An 18,819-nucleotide genomic window follows, 5' to 3' on the forward strand; every position below is an offset into this window, starting at 1 on the left:
AGTAAGACCCTGTGCATGGAGCTCAAGATAAACCGATTTTTAATAAATTTCTAGCACATAATAAATAGTAATAAAGTAATACTGATTTATACTGATCAACTAGCTTATTTTGGGATGTATTAGAAAGCCATGATACTAGGTAGATACTGTATTGATTTCGAAACTGAAATTCAGATTTCCTTGTCCCTAATGAGCCCAAGATAATGAGGTTTTTCTATATTGACAAACCACTCATATTGTCAATGACATTTATGAAATAATGAAATAATTTTTAGATTATGAACTTTTGAAATTATAAAAAGGACAATGGCCATTTAAACTTGTATAAGCTATCTTGAAAATTTTAAAGAAACCAAGTTATATTAAAAAGATTTATGCCTCAAATATACTAAACATCAAATGCCGATTAAAATGAAATATCTATGCAAATAGAATAATAATAAATGAATTAATATTTCAAGAGAGCTTGTTATGTGCCAGGAACTGTGCTAACAATTTTTCATGCATAGGTTCATTTGCTCGTTCCCAAAATACTATGAGGAAATAATTATGCCTGAATTAAATTGAGTTAAACGAGTTGCTCAAAGTCCCACATCTGGTAAAAGGTGGAGGTGCTCTTTACACCTAGGTAGACTGTTAACCACTACACCATTGCCTGAATAAGAAAAGTAGACTAAACTAAGCCTTCAAAAAAGAAAAAGAAAAATCTTTGGCAAGCTCTTTGGAAGTTTTGGAAAACAATTCCATGAAACTAAGAGAAATGCATAATCTTCTAACTAATCTTTAAAAAAATAATTTAGATTATTAATAATTCTTACCGGGGGTTAGAAGGAGAAGGTGGATTCATTTCTTTCTGATAGTGACGACCCTGGTTGACAGGCTGTAAAAGACAAAACATTTGTGAGGTACTAATCAGCATAATGCTCTTTACATATACTTACACATGCACTCTCCTTACTGTATTTTTTTTCCTGAGAAACAATCTGCAAGAAAGGGCTGGTTTATTTTATAGAAGAGTTGAAAGCTGTTGGGGAGATGCAGCGTATAACAAAGTGGTGTATATGAGAAAACGCTTGTTATTTTAATGGCCAGTCATTGGACTTGATAGCATCCATGGTTAATCAAAGTTCATGTGTGGACTCTTCCTCCTTGTGGAATTTTTATGCTGTTAACATTGGTTGATATTTCCAGATACAGCAAAACAAAACAGGATATATCACGGAACTAATGTTGCATAGCTAGTTGCATAATCAGCAATTACCCGGAGACCAGGAGATACAGAATATATATTTAAGTTTGCAAGGATAACTTCTGTTTTCATTAATGGAATTACTTACACATGTAAATCTTAGGTCAAGGTGGTCATTTCCCCCAAGTGTATACTAAAACCTCAAGCATTAATCCATGAACTGAAAAAAGTGATGGAAATACCTAACAAAAATGTGAAATCTTAATTTTTCTCTCCACAAGAAACATTTAAGTTACTATTTCAAAACATAGCTAAACAACTACATCCCATGTAAGCCTTAACTTGCTTCCATTGGAACTTGATGTTTTACAGTCGTTCTACAAAAGGAGAAAATTCCATTATATCTGACACAAATTCTCTTTTGGAACATCAGCTCAAAGTATTTTTCCTATGTGGTTAACAACCATGTAATTGTAATATGAAATCATTTTTAACGTTCTCATTTTATTGCAAGTTGGAATTTGGTATATTTTTTGAATTGCATTTAAAGGGCTTCAATTGGTTCCTTACCTAATGGGTCTGGCATTAAGGTTTTCTCACCCATCACGTGACCCCACAGTGCTGACCTCGACCTTGAAAAACAGTGTAGCCCTTGGTGCCTGTGCATAGAGAGCACACATTCCTTATTTTAATGGGTCCTAAAATATTAATGACATGGGTGATGGGAATTCTTTAGAGTAAACTGTCTTCCTCTATAAATAATCTCTTGGAAGTATTCCTTTAATTTAAATCAAACACGCTGTCTGATAATCACAGTCACTTAGCCTGACGATCCGTGATGCACCATGAATATAAATGTACCCAGATACTTTGGTAATTGAACCGATATCAATGCATCACCATTTCCGTAATAAGAAACAACAGCTGGGAGAATGGTGGAAGGAAAAACATGTCAGAAGACATATTTGATCTCACCAGAGAAATAAGACTTGTAGCAATTTGCAAGTAAAATTTAGTTTTATGATTTAGGCTGTATTATTTCACAGCAAAAAAGGCAAGCTAAGTGTCTAACAGGTTCTGTAGACCAACTCACACTGACGCAGAAATACTTTCGATAATATATTCATTGGGATTTGTCCAGTATTTCAGCTGTACTCAGGGCCTTTAGTAAGTGGACAAAAAAAAAAAAAAAGAAAAAAGGAAAAAGAAAAAAAAATCTTATTTACTTTCAGAGGCATCGCAGTCCTGATATTCAGCCAAATTTCAATTCTCTTAAATTTACACCGTTAATTCTATTTACACCTGTCCCCAACCGCCTTATTACAAATTGTCTTACTCCAACCTCTGGAGAAGAGAAATGGTTACAGAATCCTATCTGGTTTGTGACTCAGCTATCAGTTAGACTACATAGACTCACCCTTTCCATGTTTGCTCATGTTTCTATAAAATAGACTCAAGGATACAAGGAGTAAAAAGGAACACAATTAATAAAACATTCACATTTATAATGACTTTCACGTGTTAGGAAAAAAACAATCAGTGGAAACTTTTTGTAGTAAGGATTGCAGACATGAATAGATAGAAAGGTAAATAAAAATATTTAGGTAAAATAATTGTAGGCAATGTAACTTAGTCTGAATACCTGATTCCTTAACTTAATTTGTACTATTGAAAACTAATGACCAAGTTGTTACTCCAAAATATTTTATTCAATAAGTAACTTAAATTTAATAATAGTATCTTATGGCAGAGCATTCTGACTTACACATATAACTGCTACAAACTGACTTATAAACCCTAGCTGCTAATGACTCAGCTGGGGAAGGCTGCAAGTCTTGCTTTGGAGTCGGAGCCATACAAAATTGGCTGGCCCCACTTCCCTTTCTCTGTACATGTCTCCTAACATCATAATCAAACTCAGGGACAGGAAGGGAGTATGGGAATGATGCATCTAAAGAGCTCTTTTAGGATATTTCAGTGCCCTTAATTTTGCTTTGATGCTTTGAAAGGGCAGAGCTTTCACTTGGACGAGGTCTGTTTGTTTTCCTAGGCCCAAATCAGAATGAATGAGAATGTGCCTAATGGTTTCTAAAAGCTCTCTGAACATGGTGGGGAGAATACGATAGGCTGTCTGAAGCCAGATGTCCCCATCCACAAATGGAAATAGATATGCTTCCATACACATGCAGCAGTAAACCTACTTCTACTACTACTCAGTAGGTAACATCCTGTGAAAGCACCAGTTAAAAAATAACATTGATTTTTCAATTTTGGAATTCAGCTATATTTAGAGAATACCGTAAGAAGCAGCAGCAAAGACATAGCTACAGATACTTACACATGACTATGACAATAAATAATAATAATAGTAGCAGTAACTGATATTTATTGAGCACGTACTTTGTGTTAAACCCTTGGTAGATATTACCTTGTTTGATCCTCACAGTAATCCTATGAAATAGATAGGATTAACAACTTCATTTAACAGAAGAGGAAATTCAGACACTGGGTTTAACCCAAGGTCATACCAATTAGGAAAGAGTGCAGCCACAATTTGAACCCAGGCAGCCTGATTCTACAGTTCACCCTCTTAATCACTAGGCTGTAATGATTCATCAAGGTTGGGGGCTCACCAAGAGTGGTGAATACCTAAGTTTCTGAATAACAAGTATGACAAAGTAACTTCAGCTTATGTCAGGAATAAAACAGTGGTCCTGAAATACATTTATTGGAAATATAGAAGACTACCTCCTTACCAAAAATTAAATTCATTTGATTTTATTCTGATGACATGTTACTATATATTTAAAATGAAATAAAGTAAGTTTTTCTACGTTGCTAAATTTGGGACCAACATAGGATATAACAGACAATACTCTGAGAATGAGAAAAGTTTATTTCATGGGGTCACTTTCATAGTCACTAAACAGAGAACAACTTGCACATTTCATTTCCTCTGACAGCTCAGATATTACACTGACTCTAATATCAGTTTTCGTATATCATTTCTATAGTGGTATAAGACATCTGCTCATCTGATTTATCTGCAGTTTAGCACAATCAACTACTTACCTTCTTAGTTCAGCAGGATTAAAAGAAAACTCATTATACCTAAAGGCAGCTGAGAAGTTAATGAATCCGTAGATCAGAAAAAATTAAGACCTATGCACTATAAAGAGCCTGAAATGCCAATATATTCTATATTGGATACACATCAGCCAGCAATCGTGTAAAACGCTGATATGCTGATGAGCAAAGAAACAGGACAGATCCTAGACACTCGGGACTTTGTCCTTTTGGTGGCGCTGTTGCCATGCACTAGTGTCGGGAAAACCCCACTCACATAACATTAATTACCACCGAGCACAAAAGAAGCTCTGCTTTTCCATGATCAAGCCGCTAGAAATTTTGGGGTAAGGGAGAGAAGTAAAGGCTAAATAAAAGAACAGGAAGTAAGGTAATATTGCCACGTTAAAAGGTAGACAATATTTTCATGTTGTTAAGTAAAACCTATGAAAATGGTAATAATGTTGCATGGTTAATCAAGACCACAAATAACTTGTCTGAGAATCTCACCACATGCTTGAAATTTTATTACGTGCATTTCGCCTCTTTTTTTTCTCTAAATATTAGGCTCTGCAATGTGCCAGTGATGGATGCACGTGATGTGCATTTTTTTTTTTTTAAACAAGCTGAGGAGACTAATGTGGTTGATACTAGGTTATGGAAAATCTTGACGGAATGATGGCTTTGGGGCATCTGCTTACAGGATAGCATGCATGTAAGGCACGCTTTTCTTGAGTCTGGGTTAGAGGTGGGACAGAGAAATAACGAAAGAGTTTGTTTATAAAGCTCTGAGGGGGTCAGTCTGGATTCTAATGGTTAAGCTTACATCAAAACAAGAACAAGAGAACTTCTGCTCACTCTTATAGCCTCAGTGGTCCTAAAAAGGGGAAATGCCCTAGAAATCTTTTCTGATCATTCGAGTGGCCCTTTGAGGAAAACACCTTTGGGGAGCCGCAGATTACAGTTAGCCTGAGCTTACTGTGTTAGTTAGGTTGTATTTCATGTATTTCATGCTCTCATTCAATTCTCACCAAACCAATACAAGTACGGCCCTTCAATATTCCCATTTTATAGGTGATTGTGCCAGTAAATGGCAGAGCTGGGATATGAGCCCAAGTTGGCTGACATAGAGTCTATGAGTATATTCTTTTTGTCATCACATGAAGCTGTTTCCATTGATAGCTATTCCTTTTCCTTAAATAGAAAACACACCCCCCCCCAAGACATGGTTTTATGCTATTGTTAATCAAAATCCCTCACCAAAATAAAATTCACTTAAAAATCCATTAGAACCAATTCCTAACTCCCTTCCTCCGGCTGTCTAGAGCCTAGTTTTTGAATAAATCTCATGAGGGCGACTCCTAACAGAAACCCTCCAAAATTGTTACTTGTAACCTGGTTTCCACAGAAGTTGTAAAGTATTGTTTTAATTGAATTTGGTTCTCAGTTAGAAACTTTGAAAAATTTGTCTGTCAAAGGCCAGTAGATTTCTCAGTGGGCTTGATTTATTGAGCATGAGATGCCTACAAAAGCCAATTTACTATGAGAAATATGGTTACATTTAATTACACTTTAACTGACTAATTTATTACATCTAAACACCTTTTAAACAATACATATTACCCTGAACTGTACAGATGCTGAGGGAAGCTGAGGAATTAAAGCTGGTAATAAATACACTAGAGTTTGCTAAACTCTTCATTTTACTCTGCGTGGGCTTTCTGGTTTCACGACTGCAATGTGTGTGACGTCCTTAGGTGGAGATGTTAAACTGAATGTGACCTGCCTAAATCTCCTTTTTGAACCATTGGTCATTAAACCCTGCCCAGAGGGAGATTTTTTTCTTTGTGTATATAATTAATATCCATTTATCCGGTCTTAAATGTAAGATATTACCTGCAACATTCAGGATGTATATAAGCCAAAAAAAAAAAAAAAAAAAAAAAAAAGCTCATTTATTTTGGAATTTTGATGAAAACCTTATTTTAGAGTAAAAAAGGAATCTTTTAATATTATTGATCATTTCATTCAAACAACCACTAACAACCAGTGGTGACTGAGTGTGACCAGGCTCTGCTCTCGGCATGGTCCCACCTTCAAGGAGCTCACAAGCAGGCCTGTGGGATATTAGTACAATGGTTACCTGATGCGGTAAGTGCTATCATTGAGCCCGAAGATCACGGAAGCCCAGAGAAGAAAGAAAGAATTGTGTGTAGAGTGGTTGAGGGTCAGGAAGTTTTCATGAAGCAGTGACACTTGAGTTGGGCCTTGGAAAACAGAGTATTCTAGGTGGAGAAGAGGAATGGAGGGTCTGCAGGCAGAGGAAAGAGCGTGAGCAATGGCATAACTGGCATGATTTGGATGAAAGACCTGGCAGTGAGGGGCAAGCTGCACAGTGTAGCAAGAGTAGGGAGCCGTTAGTGCTGTGTGTGTGTTGGGTGGGCCGTGATGCTGAGACAAACAAAAACTCATTTCAAGTCACGCTCAAGGCCATGGAGAAACAGGTTATCTTGTTAAAGGAGAGCCTACCCTCATCTCCATAGATTTAATTCTGTTCCTTCTCAGAAGTTGGAATCCCTTTCTCGCTCTTTCTACTTGGTGAACTTGTATTCATTCTTGAATTCTGGCTTAACTGTAGCTTTCTCTGTGAAACATCTGAAACCAGCAGGTAGAATTAATTGCTCCCTTTCACATGTTCCCAGCACTCTTTATTCTATGAGTATTATCACTCACTATTCTGACTTACTCTCTGAGAGTAAGTGAACCGTTTACTCTCTGCTTCCTTACAATTTGGTGAAATCTCAAGGCTGGGTAAAGTCTTATTTGTATCCCCAGCACCCCAGCACAGTTCACAGCATGTTGTACCACTAAAAAAAATATATATATATATATGTGAAATGAATTAATGTGAGTCAAGCTAGGTTGTGGTTAGAGTCATCGTGGAGATTTTCCTGGCTCTAGTGGCAGAAAGGAAGGTATGTCTGACAGCGAGGCCTGGAGAAGGGCTACAGAAAGCTCTGGAGCTATGCCCTGAGGGATAAGGTACAAAGATAGGTGCAGACTGCATTAAGAAATGACAAGTGGGACTAAAGTACGAGTAAAAGGTGGGGAGCAGTAAGAGATGAGATTGGAGAGGGGGGCAGGTCTCAGATCATGAGGGGCCCTGGATGCCAAACTAAAAAGGCAATGAGGAGTTATGAAAGGGCTTTATGCAGGGAAGAGACGAGATCAGATCTGGGCTTTAGGAAGATGACTAGTGTGACTCATAATGATAATAAAAATGACAACTAACCTTAATTTATTAAATGCTTATTATGGCTCAGATACAGTGCCAAGTGCTTTACAAGGCCACAGCTTGGGTTTGAATCTTGGCAATCGGACTTCAGAGCAGATGCTCCCAACCATCAGGCGATGGGCTTGGACGGGAGGTACAGAGGTGTTAGGAGACTGTTGATGGAATTTGGATGAAATAGGAAGTGTCAAGGCTATTATGTTAGGGAGGGAGGGACAAGAGGGAAAAAGTAGAGGGGATCCTTAGGATTTGGAGACCAATTAGTAAGGGAAATGAAAGAGCTGGAGAAGCACAGATGTTTCCCAAATTTCTGGTTTGAGTGCCAGCATGGATGGTGGCACCAGCAGTGAAATACAAGAAAAGCAGGACATTACTGTAATAAAGTTATGAGTCCTTTCATCACTTCTTTCTCATGGTCCCTGTACAACTTCTAAAGAGAAAGGTGTGAGCTCTCAGAAAGACCACAATGGTTCTTGTAAACCACTCTGTCTAAACTCTAAATGAGGAACAAGGCAAAAGTTCACTAAGGAATGCAATTTTCCATTTGGTGATAGTTTCCAATATTGAAATAAACTGAATTTGATGCAATAATAACCGTATCTTATGAATACCAAATGTAGGCTCTTCAATTATTTCCTGTCTAAAAAATAGACTATTTTCAATTTCTCATTTGGTCAAATAGAGGGGTTATTAAGTTCATTACCAGTGATGTTATTTTTGGCTGTATACTGTTAGAGTGGAGTAGTTGTCATGCATGAGCACACGAGTCCTTGGCAGAACAGGACAGTGATGAGAACACTGTATCCAGGGCAACCAAGAGTTCAGCCTTTTCAGTCCATAAATAATCATTCCTCAGCTTGCCCTTTGTAAGGTTGGTCTCTGAGCTACTTCATGACAGAATGAGCTCGTTCAGGAGGCCACTGTTCTCTTTCTTTCTTTTGGTTTAAATGACTGCTGAGGAATACTTTATAAGAAAGGCAATGCTTCAATTTCATTGTAAATTCCATTGGCAAAAATCTTGTCACTTACTCTTCTGTTCTTAGCTCTGGCTGTAAGGATACTCTGAGTAACCAGCACATGGGGGTATTTTTGCTGGGTGGGTAGATGCTCTTTGGTACCAAGGCTGCTTGAGGCATTATGCTTGGTTAGTCATTCAATTTAATGAGAGCACAACTCAGGCAAGAGAAACTGGGAGGGTGGGCAAGGTGGGGATAAAAAATACTAATGAAAAATTAACATCATTCCTTTCCATATCTCAGAGCCAATTTGAATTCTTCCTCCATAAAGACCTATAAGTTCTCTCCAGAGCAGAAATGTCACCTTCTGCTAGATATCGGTAGGCCTCATGTGACAATGCAGTAACATATCAAGAAGTCACCATCTCATGGTGGTTAGGAGCTTGGACTCGGGAGTCATGCCATGCTAGCTCTGAATCACCTCACTCAAGGGCCTCGTTTTTCTCATCGGGAAATGGGAACTCAATATTACTTACCACATAGGGTAGCAGTAAGTAAGGAGTAAATTAGGGAACACATAGGCCTAGTGCCAGGGCCTCTGAGATTTCTAAGATCTACAAAGATGTTGGGGACCTGGGAAAAAAATGGCTTTAAAATTCAAAATGAACATTGCAAAACTAATGCATATGTAATTAAATACTAAATACGTAAGTGATTCACTGTGAACTACACTTGAACTTAATCTTTATATATTTTATATAAATATGAATCAAAGTTACACAATTTTACATTTTCTTTCAAAAATTGCATAGTAAAAAAGTTATATTTACTGTTGGATAGCAGGGTATTTTAATATTTGATCTGATATTGAATGTGGCCTTATAAGTAAATGTTCCTTGGGCCCATGCTGGTCTTAAAATGTCTCTAGGTGCTTAATAATTACAATTATTTAATAATGATTTTATTATTCTGCCTAACGATGCTTCTTGTGCTGTATAGGGCTGTTTTGTCACTGTTTCTGTTTTGTCTTCCCAATTAAGCCAGAAGATCCTTGAGGATAGTGTTGTGGAGAATGGAATGAGTCAAAATGCTGGGCTCTGTTCTGGGGGCCTGTTCTGACCAGGTGTGGAAGCTGGTGCCCAGGATGTAGTTTCTCCACCTGAAAAACAGGGAGATTGACCTGCTCCAACTCCTCTGCTGGTCCCTAGTGAGGATGATGGGCTGTAGTGAAAAGTGCTTTAGCTGAGTAAGCAGATAAGCCACGAAGCATCCATAGTGCCTGTCACGGCCCTTAGGCACAGGGAGGAGTCAGCAAACATCTGGTGGCTTCTACAGAAGGTGCTTTTCTGCCCTCAGATCCAAGCAATACTTGGTGCATCCACAGTCTCTTCCTCTTTGTTCATTCATTGAACAAATATTTATTGAACACATATTGAACCCCTAGGGCTTATCTTAGAAGTTGGGGATGCAAGAGGATACCCAGAGGAAAATTATTCCTTTTCTTTTCAATGTATGGTTTTATATATCATGACACAATTAACATACATTATCTGATGGTAAATAAGACAATTTAAGAAAAGACAATGGCCCCTCACCTAATTCAGAGTGGGTTCTGAATATTTCTTACAGGAGTGTTTTCATTTTGGCCCAGGCAAGGCTGATTTTTTGTTTTATTTTCCTATTTCTTTTTTTACATTTACTAAACTTATTGGGGTGACATTGCTTAGTAGAATCACACAGGTTTCAAGTGTACATGTCTATACTACATCAGCTTTACATAGCGTTGTGTGTTCACCACCGGTGGGGGCTGGTAGAAGAGAGACAAGGAAGGAGACCTGACTGGGCGGCTGGGCTCTGGTAGGAAGAAGCTCGCTCCTAGTGAAGGCAATAAACAAGGATGCAAAGCCCTGGACTCACAGGTGGCAGGCAGGAGTTCCAGGTGGTTGTGTCATCGCTGCTGGTACTTATGCTGACATTACAGTTGTCAACCTGGGATGCACTTAGGCCATGGGAAGCCCCAGTGTCCTCTAGTTCCTCATTCTGTTGCCGCCGTAGACTTGCCAGCATTTGCAGCTCAGATTCACTCATTTGGCTCGGTTGGTAGTTTCTCCAGTCATATTCCTGGCCAAGAGAGAAAAAAGTGACAGAGCAAAGGGTCACTTGGCCTTTGTTAATTTTACAGGCTACCAAAAAATGCTACTCCACAGCCTCACCCCTTCAATGGCTCCTCACTGACAGAGGTCGGGTCCTTTACATGCCTGTATACGGTATACAGTGTATATGTATACAGGTGCCTACGTGTATACGGTGCCTACCCCACCTGCTTCACCTTGTCTTTTTGCTCTTGACATGCCAGCCAGATGGTCCTTCATTAGGAGCCTCCAAAGCATCAAACTTATGTCTGCCTTAGTTAGGGCCTGGGCATGTGCCCGTCCCCTGCACCCATGTGCTGGCTAACTCCTAGCAGTTTTCTAGGTCCCAGATTATATGTCCCTTCCTGGGGGAAGCCTTTTCTGACAAGCACAAATGGGGTCAGCGCCTCCACATTATGTGCTCTCATAGAATCCTAGTGTTCATTTTTTAGCATCTATCACAACTGCAGTTATGTAATTGCTTTTCACAGGTAGTCTTATGGGCTCCCCAAAGGAAAGCATCATGATTGTCTTACTCCTACTGCACTCCCCATGTCTGGTGCTCAACTCTTTTTGAGGATTGACTAAATAAATAAAAATTCAAAGGAGTTTTTTCAAAAAGAGAAATCCCTTCCCATAAAAATGTCTGGTTTACAAGACAATTGATAAATTTCATCATTGTCAACATTATGAACAAATACATTCAACTTACAGTAAGACTGAGAATGACTAGTGCTGTTAAAAGCCACCAAATCAAATATGAACTTAAGATGGGAACAGGTAAGGTCTGAAAGCCAGAAAGACCTCGCAGCTACAATAAACACTTTTACTGATAGGGACTTTACTACATATGTGATCTGTCAGGCACACTTTTTTTTCAAGAATAGTACTACAAATCTTTAGAGGCTAATAAATATTCTTTCACCATACAGGGAAGAAATTGACATATGGAATTTTCAAAACCTTCTCTTTTTCTCTGGCTTAAACCAAATTTGATAACAAACATTAATTTCGACATCACTAAAGCATTAACATCATATATGAGCAGTGTGATTTACATCCAGGACTGGCATCTAACTTAAAAACAATCTTGAATTTTTCTTGTACATCTGGAAACACTGGTTGTGCTCAAAGAGTTTTTTTTCCATGACACACGAGAATTTTTTGGACATTTTAACTTCTACATTTACTTTCTCAGAGGACCCTTTGAGACAGCTACTGCCTTCTTTTCTGTCTCATAGCAATTTAAAGTTAAGAGAATATAATTGTGAAAAAAATTCTTGGGGTTTCTATGACATTAAAAGCTTTTTAATAGAGCATCATCATCATCATCATCATTTGGGGGTTATGAAAGCTGGTGATCTAATAATGTGATGTGGAGATTTTCTGGAAAGTTGCCGTTGGGGACTCACTTAAATTCTTAGAGTTCATGTCTCTAGCAACTTAGCCCCCTGAGAGGCCATGGTGCTTTGAGAGTTCTTGGGACAAAACAGATATCACAAGAAGAAGAACAAAATTTATATTCCAATAAAAAACACTAAAAATAAAAAAAGGGAAACAGAAATAATTTAAATTCAAAAGAAATAACTGGGGAGGAACAAACACAAGAAGAGATGCTCAATATCATAGTCATTAGAGAAACACCACAATGAGATACCATTCACACCCACTGGGACTGTTATAATACAAAAGATAGACAGTAATAAGTGTTGGTAAGGATGTGGAGAAACTGCAATTCTCATTGCTGGTGGGAATGTAAAATGGTGCGGCCACTTTGAAAACCAGTTTGGTGGTTCCTCACAATGTTAAATATGGGCGATGTGGCCTATCAATTCACTCCTAGGTAGATATCCAGGAGAACCGAAAACATAGGTTCATGCAAACACTCATACACGAATGTTCATAGCAGCATTATTCATCATAGGCAAAAAGTAGAAACCACCAAATATTCATCAACTGATGAATGGATTTTTGTTTATCCACACAATGGAATATAATTTAGCTATAAAAAGTAATGAAGTACTGATACATGTTACAAATTGGAAAAACCTTGAAAACATTATACTAAGTGAACGAAGCCAGAGACAGATTGCATGATTGCATTTATATGAAATCTCCAGAATATGCAAGTACATAGAGACAGAAAGCAGATTTGTAGCTGCTAGGGGCTGGGGGAGAGGGAAGGGGGATGACTGTTAACGAGTATGGGGTCTCTTTTTGGAGTGATGCAAATGTTCTGAAATTAGATTGTGGTGATTGTTACAGCATTTTGTAAACATACTAAAATCTTCTGAACTGTACACTTTAAAAGGGTGAATTTTATGGTATATAAGTTATATCTCAATAAAAAAAGTAGTTCGGTAATCAGATGTGAAAATGAGAACACCTGACGTTGTGAGATGTGAGAACACTTGACATCGGGCTCAACAGTGATCAAATGACTCCCTGTCCTTCCTCCACTTCAGTTTTTCTGTTAAGAAATAGAACTAAACATTCTAATGTGTCATATAGGTATGTTATTTGGCTTGTCATTGCCAATAGATGCTTTTACATAAAAAAGGAAATTTTATTTTCATTTTTGCAATTTTTCTTAAGAAAGCCTTAGTATGTAGTATGATTAATCCATCCATCCATTCAATTTATTTATTTAGCCCACAGGTCTGTACTGTGCCTGAGGTACAACCCCAAGTGCTACAATAGAAAAACAAGAGAGAATGGGGCAGTGATTAGCCAGACGATATGAGTCTTTGCCTTAGTTTCACCATTTACCAGCGCTATGTGATTGGGTAAATTACCTCTCTGTGCCTCAGCTTCTTTATCTGTCAAATGGAACCATAGTAAATGCCTCATGGGACTTTCGGTGGACTGAATGAAATAATATATATCAAATGCTTATCATGGTACTTGACAAACTAAGGGTCTCCAAACTTACGATTCACACCTTTATCAGAAAACATTTGATTATGTACCTTCCAATATATGGTTATTTATAAATCAAACACATGTACAACTATAAACTATATTAAGATAGCATGTATGTTATAAAATATACATTAAAAAATAGGAATTAAAATAGTTGAGCTTAAAAAAAAAAAGGAAATAGTTTAATTATTTTCTTCCTGAAGCCCAATGGATTGTTTTTGGTACACATCTAGGGTGAGTACAGTCCATGCAGGAGACTACTGAGTTGGTGATCAATACATATGCTCCCTGTTAACAGCACTCTTTCCTCTCATTTTCTCCGTCCCCCTCCATCCGGTCTTTCATCCATTCTGTACTATGCTAGGAGCTGAGAGTATACAGAAAATAAGACACACCTCTGTCCTCATGGAGCTCACAGTCTGGAAAGAGATGCATAACAGGTATTGTAAATGGGGGTATAGGTATTGTAAATCAATACCACAATAGAGATAAGGCTAAGATGCTTGAGGAACGCAGGACAGCAGTGACTAACTGCTCAGTAGAATTAGGAAAAGCCTCATAGAAGTCTAAGGTGGCATGAGACAGTAATTAAATTTGTTGACAAATGGAATGAGTAGCCTTCAGAGGGAGTGAATTCTCTCCACCACTGTCAGGGTTGAAGCAGAGGCGGGGGAAATAATAGCTGGCTGGGATACTGCAGTAACCTGCAGTGGTGGAAAAGGATAGATTGATTCATTAATTTATTCCACAAATACTTACTGAGACGCTACCATGTGCAAGGAACTGTTGATGCTCAGTTTGCTTAGAACTCTGTATTTCCACGATTTTATTTCATCCAACAGTAATAATGTATTCTGACAACACCCTGGAAGGATCAGCCATAAATGAGCAGAGAGAAAAAAGCGACTTTCTCCAGGGTCATGAATATAACGACTGGTGGCAGAGACAGGTAATTAACTTAGTCTACTAATACATTCTTGATTTGCAATCTCTTAAACCATTTCTAAATCCCCAGAAAAGCTAATCATTCATTCATTTTTTTTAAAGAAGGCTTGCAATAAAGTCCTCACATTAAGGTGGACTCCAGCACAAGATGTCATCTAACTAAATTATGCAATGCCGAGAGGCAAAGTGCCTTCTGTAATTCTATCTCTGAAGAGCTCAAAATGCTACGTATAAGCTAATCTCATCTCAAAATATCCTTGTAGGAAAGAGGGAGACATTATCAGTCAGATTTGTTTTAAGAACAAGGTAATGGGCTCAAGTCTATATTATCAGCTGTGCTCAGATTCCCAGGCAAGTCCTTCCCTCATGACGCCAGTCTAGCCTTTCGTTTTCATTGACCTTTCTTCAGACATTATTAGGAGCCTAAGACAGTGAAGGGACAAAGACAAGTAATATGTGGCCCCTGCTTTCAGGCCTTACAATCTGGTAGGGCAATTAAGAGTTACCAAGAAATGAGTATAAAATAAGGTGGCATTTACTGAGGTATAGTGTTAACAACAAACAGAACTTTCATAATGATTAAGAGGAAAACTGTTAACTCCAGCAAAATAATAAAACACAATAAACAAAAATAACCTTTCAACTTGATGCCCTTCACCTAATCTCTCTTCTCAAGATTTTAAGACAGATCAGCTAAACAGATCAAACATCTGCTTGTAGAATTTTGTGAGCCTCAGGTAAGGACCAGTTCTACTGAACCGTGGATAACACAAAGCTTAGTTTACAAGGGTGGTGCAGAGCCAAAATGAGACGTGGCCATGGGTTAACAAGACCAGACCAAGAACCTCATTCTATTCTATATGGATGGGAGTGTAATTGAATTGGAAGAAAATTGGGTTGTTATTCTCATTCTGAAGCCAGTACGATCTCCGAGACTCTCTTTCTGAATCCGGTTTGCACTGTGACAGTGCCTGACATCCACAGCACAGGGGACATCATGTTGCAGAAATTTTTAATAAAAGGTCTACCAAACAGTCCTTGACTCTTTGTAGTCTTTTAAATTACAGCAAGACTCAAGGGGGATGTAGGCTGTTATTAACAGAATATAATATAAAAGGTAATGTGAGAAAAGGGAGACACGCCAAACAGTCTGGCATTCAGAAACGAGAAAGGTCGCTCCTTGTAGCATCAGTCAAGGATTCATGGAGGACATGGTCTCTCCACTGGGCCTTGAAGGATAGGAAGGGTGACATGAAAGCATATTCTAAGCATCAGGCAGGAAAACACTGGGCAAGCCAGAAGTATGGAGCTTGTTATTAAAAAGCTTAAAGGGGCAAGAGGGAGCATGAAACAAACTAGAAATATACTTACACATACTGTGTTAGAAATGAAACCAGTAATCTTGCTCCAAAGTAACAAGGATGGAAATACCTAGAATTTAATCGAAACCTTTTAAGACCAAATAGCTTCTACACCCCTGCCCAAGTCTTATGAAAAGGCTAAGATTCCGCCAAAAGACATATTCTTAATAGTTCCCAAATGGAAACTACACAAATGCCCAGCAATGGTAGAATGGAGAAATAAATGGTGTGACAGTGACACAGTAGGACAGTATATAGCAATGAGATGAGTGATATACTGCATCTTAGAAACAAAATACTAAGTGAGAGAAACCAGACAAAAGAGAGTATACACTGGTAAAACTAGGCTTGGGGGTTGGGGGTAGGTCGTGACGGGACAGTGACAGGAAGGTGTGGTGACAGGGAGGGAGCACGACTGGGCTTCTGAGGTGCTGGTATTGTTCTCTTTCTTGATCCCTGGTTATGGTCACATGGGTTTGTTCAGGTTGTGAAAGTTCATCAAAGTATATGTTTACGATACGCGTACTTCTCTGTGACCAACCGCGCAAAAAAGTCTAAGGCTCAAAAAACTGTTCCCAGGAAGTGATTCGTTGTTAATTACTGGCACTTGACTCTGGATGATCTTAATTGGGAAAAGAAAAAGCATTTTGTAAATGTGGCTGGATAGTGAGTCTCACTGGCAGTTTAAATTTGTATGTATTATTAAGAGTTTTGAAGCTGTAATTAGAAAGTTTTGGAAATTGTTTTGAAACCCAACATGACAGCAAGAAAAGTAGAAGTCCATTTTCTAAAGCTAACTTTAAATTTTAATTGGCATTTAATTTGATGATTAATGTCCTCTCTATTGCTATTTGCAGAGTGTTTAATTTCTACACTGACATGTGAAATAATAGCTGATGGTAAATTAATGTTCCAGGACATCTCTTCACTAACTAGCACTCCTTGAAGACTTGTTTCAAAGTCCTGAGCTACACATCCCACACCGTTTGCCCTGATTCATTGGCGATGCAAGCCCACTAGCAATAAGAATCAAAAGAAGACATAAACCACAAATGTGAGCTGTAAGTGACACATACTTGAGCACGTAACTCATTCACAATATATGGTAGCTTTCAGCGTGCGTTTCACCATGCAAAGAGGTAAATCAAAACTTAAAGACCAAGCCACAGTACAACTTGAAAAGCTTTGCTAAATTTAAGGGATGCAATTTACACAGCATAAATCAGGAGTCAGGCTGTTAGAAAGAAGCAACTGGTCAGAATCTAGATTGTGTTTTATGTCAAGGGCTTTCACGTGGACCTAGGCTTAACCAGTCCCAGTGCTGCCTCTAAAACGTCTGACAATTTGCAACCCAACTCAATCCATACTTCATTATCTATGCATACTAATCCCTTCAGAATATCTCAGGTAGAGAATTCTTGGGTAAGGGGGGTGGGGGGTGGGAGAAGAGGGTAATGGGGATCAAATATATGGTGATGGAAGGAGAACTGACTCTGGGTGGTAAACACACAATGGGATTTATAGATGATGTAATACAGAATTGTACACCTGAAATCTATGTAATTTTACTAACAATTGTCACCCCAATAAATTTAAAAAATAAATTAAAAAGAAAAGAATTCTTGAGTAATTAAACCCAATAGTGGCAAAACTCCTTGCAAAGAGAGAACTTTTTATCTCATATGTGGCTTTCTCTTTTTTTTTGGGGGGGGGAAGGGCAAGAAAGGATTTTTTAAAAAGATCTTAATATTGATGTGCTGTATTTGTATAGAATACCCTTTTAAGCTATGACCTAAAAGAAATAAACATACATTTTTCCTTGGTAGTCAACATGCTAATTTTCAGAAAGAATTCTCTGACAAATAGAGCTGAACTGTTTTTATTAATCTAAAAATGAGTTGATAAACAATTTGTAATGTTCTAGCACCTATATTCTGAGTTCAAGGTACATCCTGAGTTTAACAATAAACTAATGACTGGAAGGAATCTAGTAAAACCGAATTGAACAGGTTTTATATTATATTTATATTCAAGGATTTACCCTGTACAAGGCGATTATAGCCTTGTACATAGAAACAAGCACAGTAGCAGTCAATAAATGGTGTAAATTATTAGTTAAAGAACCAGCAGGAAAACAATTACTGACACTGGCCATAGAAATGAACATAGCAGAGGTAAGCCAACTGATGCTTCTGGAGTGGGAGGAAGATAACTTCCAGTAAGTTTTAATTATTTAAGAATGTAAACAGATTGGTTGTAATAGAGTGATGACAGACAGACCAACATCTGTGTGTGTTTCTGCACACTAAAATACTGCAAAGCTCAAAGTGACAATGGAAGCCTAGCTGCCACATGATCACAGACTTCTGTCAGCGGCTTTTAATGGGGCGGGGTGGGGGATTCCAGCGTGGTGGAAGGTACATTGGCTTTTCTGGCCCAAACTCCTGGGTTTGACACGCTCTGTCACTTATTGGACGTGCATAAATGAAAGCCTCTCTGCTTCCTCATCTGTCAAACAGGAATGAGTAAGGCCTCTTGGGAGGGGTGGAGATGGAGACTGGAGATAAAGTGAGGGGCATGGTAGAGGGCCTGGCACATGGCAAGTGCCCCCAATCCTTAAAGGCACAAAAAAGGTTCTTAAAGACCTCGATCTCAATGTGTTTAGGAAATACCGTCAGCCTAATGCCTTTTACATAAAGTAGGAAATGGCAGGTATGACTTACTCCTATTTAAAATAAAGAAAACCAAGGCATTTAAGAAGGTGTACTTCTCCGGTAAACATTTGACTAGTAGGATGCTAACCTTCACATTAGAATATTGGAGCACTGACAGTGAAAAAAAAAGCTAGCGTGTGGTGGCTAAATGACCGCTGCATTTTCATTGAGTCATACTTCTGATAGTCTCTTAATTCTTGTCTTTCTATGTACAATTTCCAAAACTTTTGAGAACTTGAAAT

General features: G+C 38.2%; 1 protein-coding gene across 3 annotated transcripts in view; it reads right to left on the minus strand.

The window, feature by feature from the left end:
* The window catches only part of CFAP20DC (CFAP20 domain containing), a 256,111-nt gene that overhangs the window by 49,916 nt on the left and 187,376 nt on the right, over window positions 1-18,819 (minus strand). For all 3 annotated transcript variants that reach the window (XM_019724118.2, XM_019724119.2, XM_074313195.1), the window contains 2 exons: window positions 10,421-10,624; window positions 819-880 (listed from right to left, as the gene is read on the minus strand). In XM_019724118.2, coding sequence (XP_019579677.2) covers window positions 819-880; window positions 10,421-10,624 — 266 coding nt within the window. The remainder of the gene's footprint in view (window positions 1-818; window positions 881-10,420; window positions 10,625-18,819) is intronic.

The sequence above is a fragment of the Rhinolophus sinicus genome, linkage group LG10, assembly GCF_036562045.2.
Source record: "Rhinolophus sinicus isolate RSC01 linkage group LG10, ASM3656204v1, whole genome shotgun sequence".
NCBI lineage: Eukaryota > Metazoa > Chordata > Mammalia > Chiroptera > Rhinolophidae > Rhinolophus > Rhinolophus sinicus.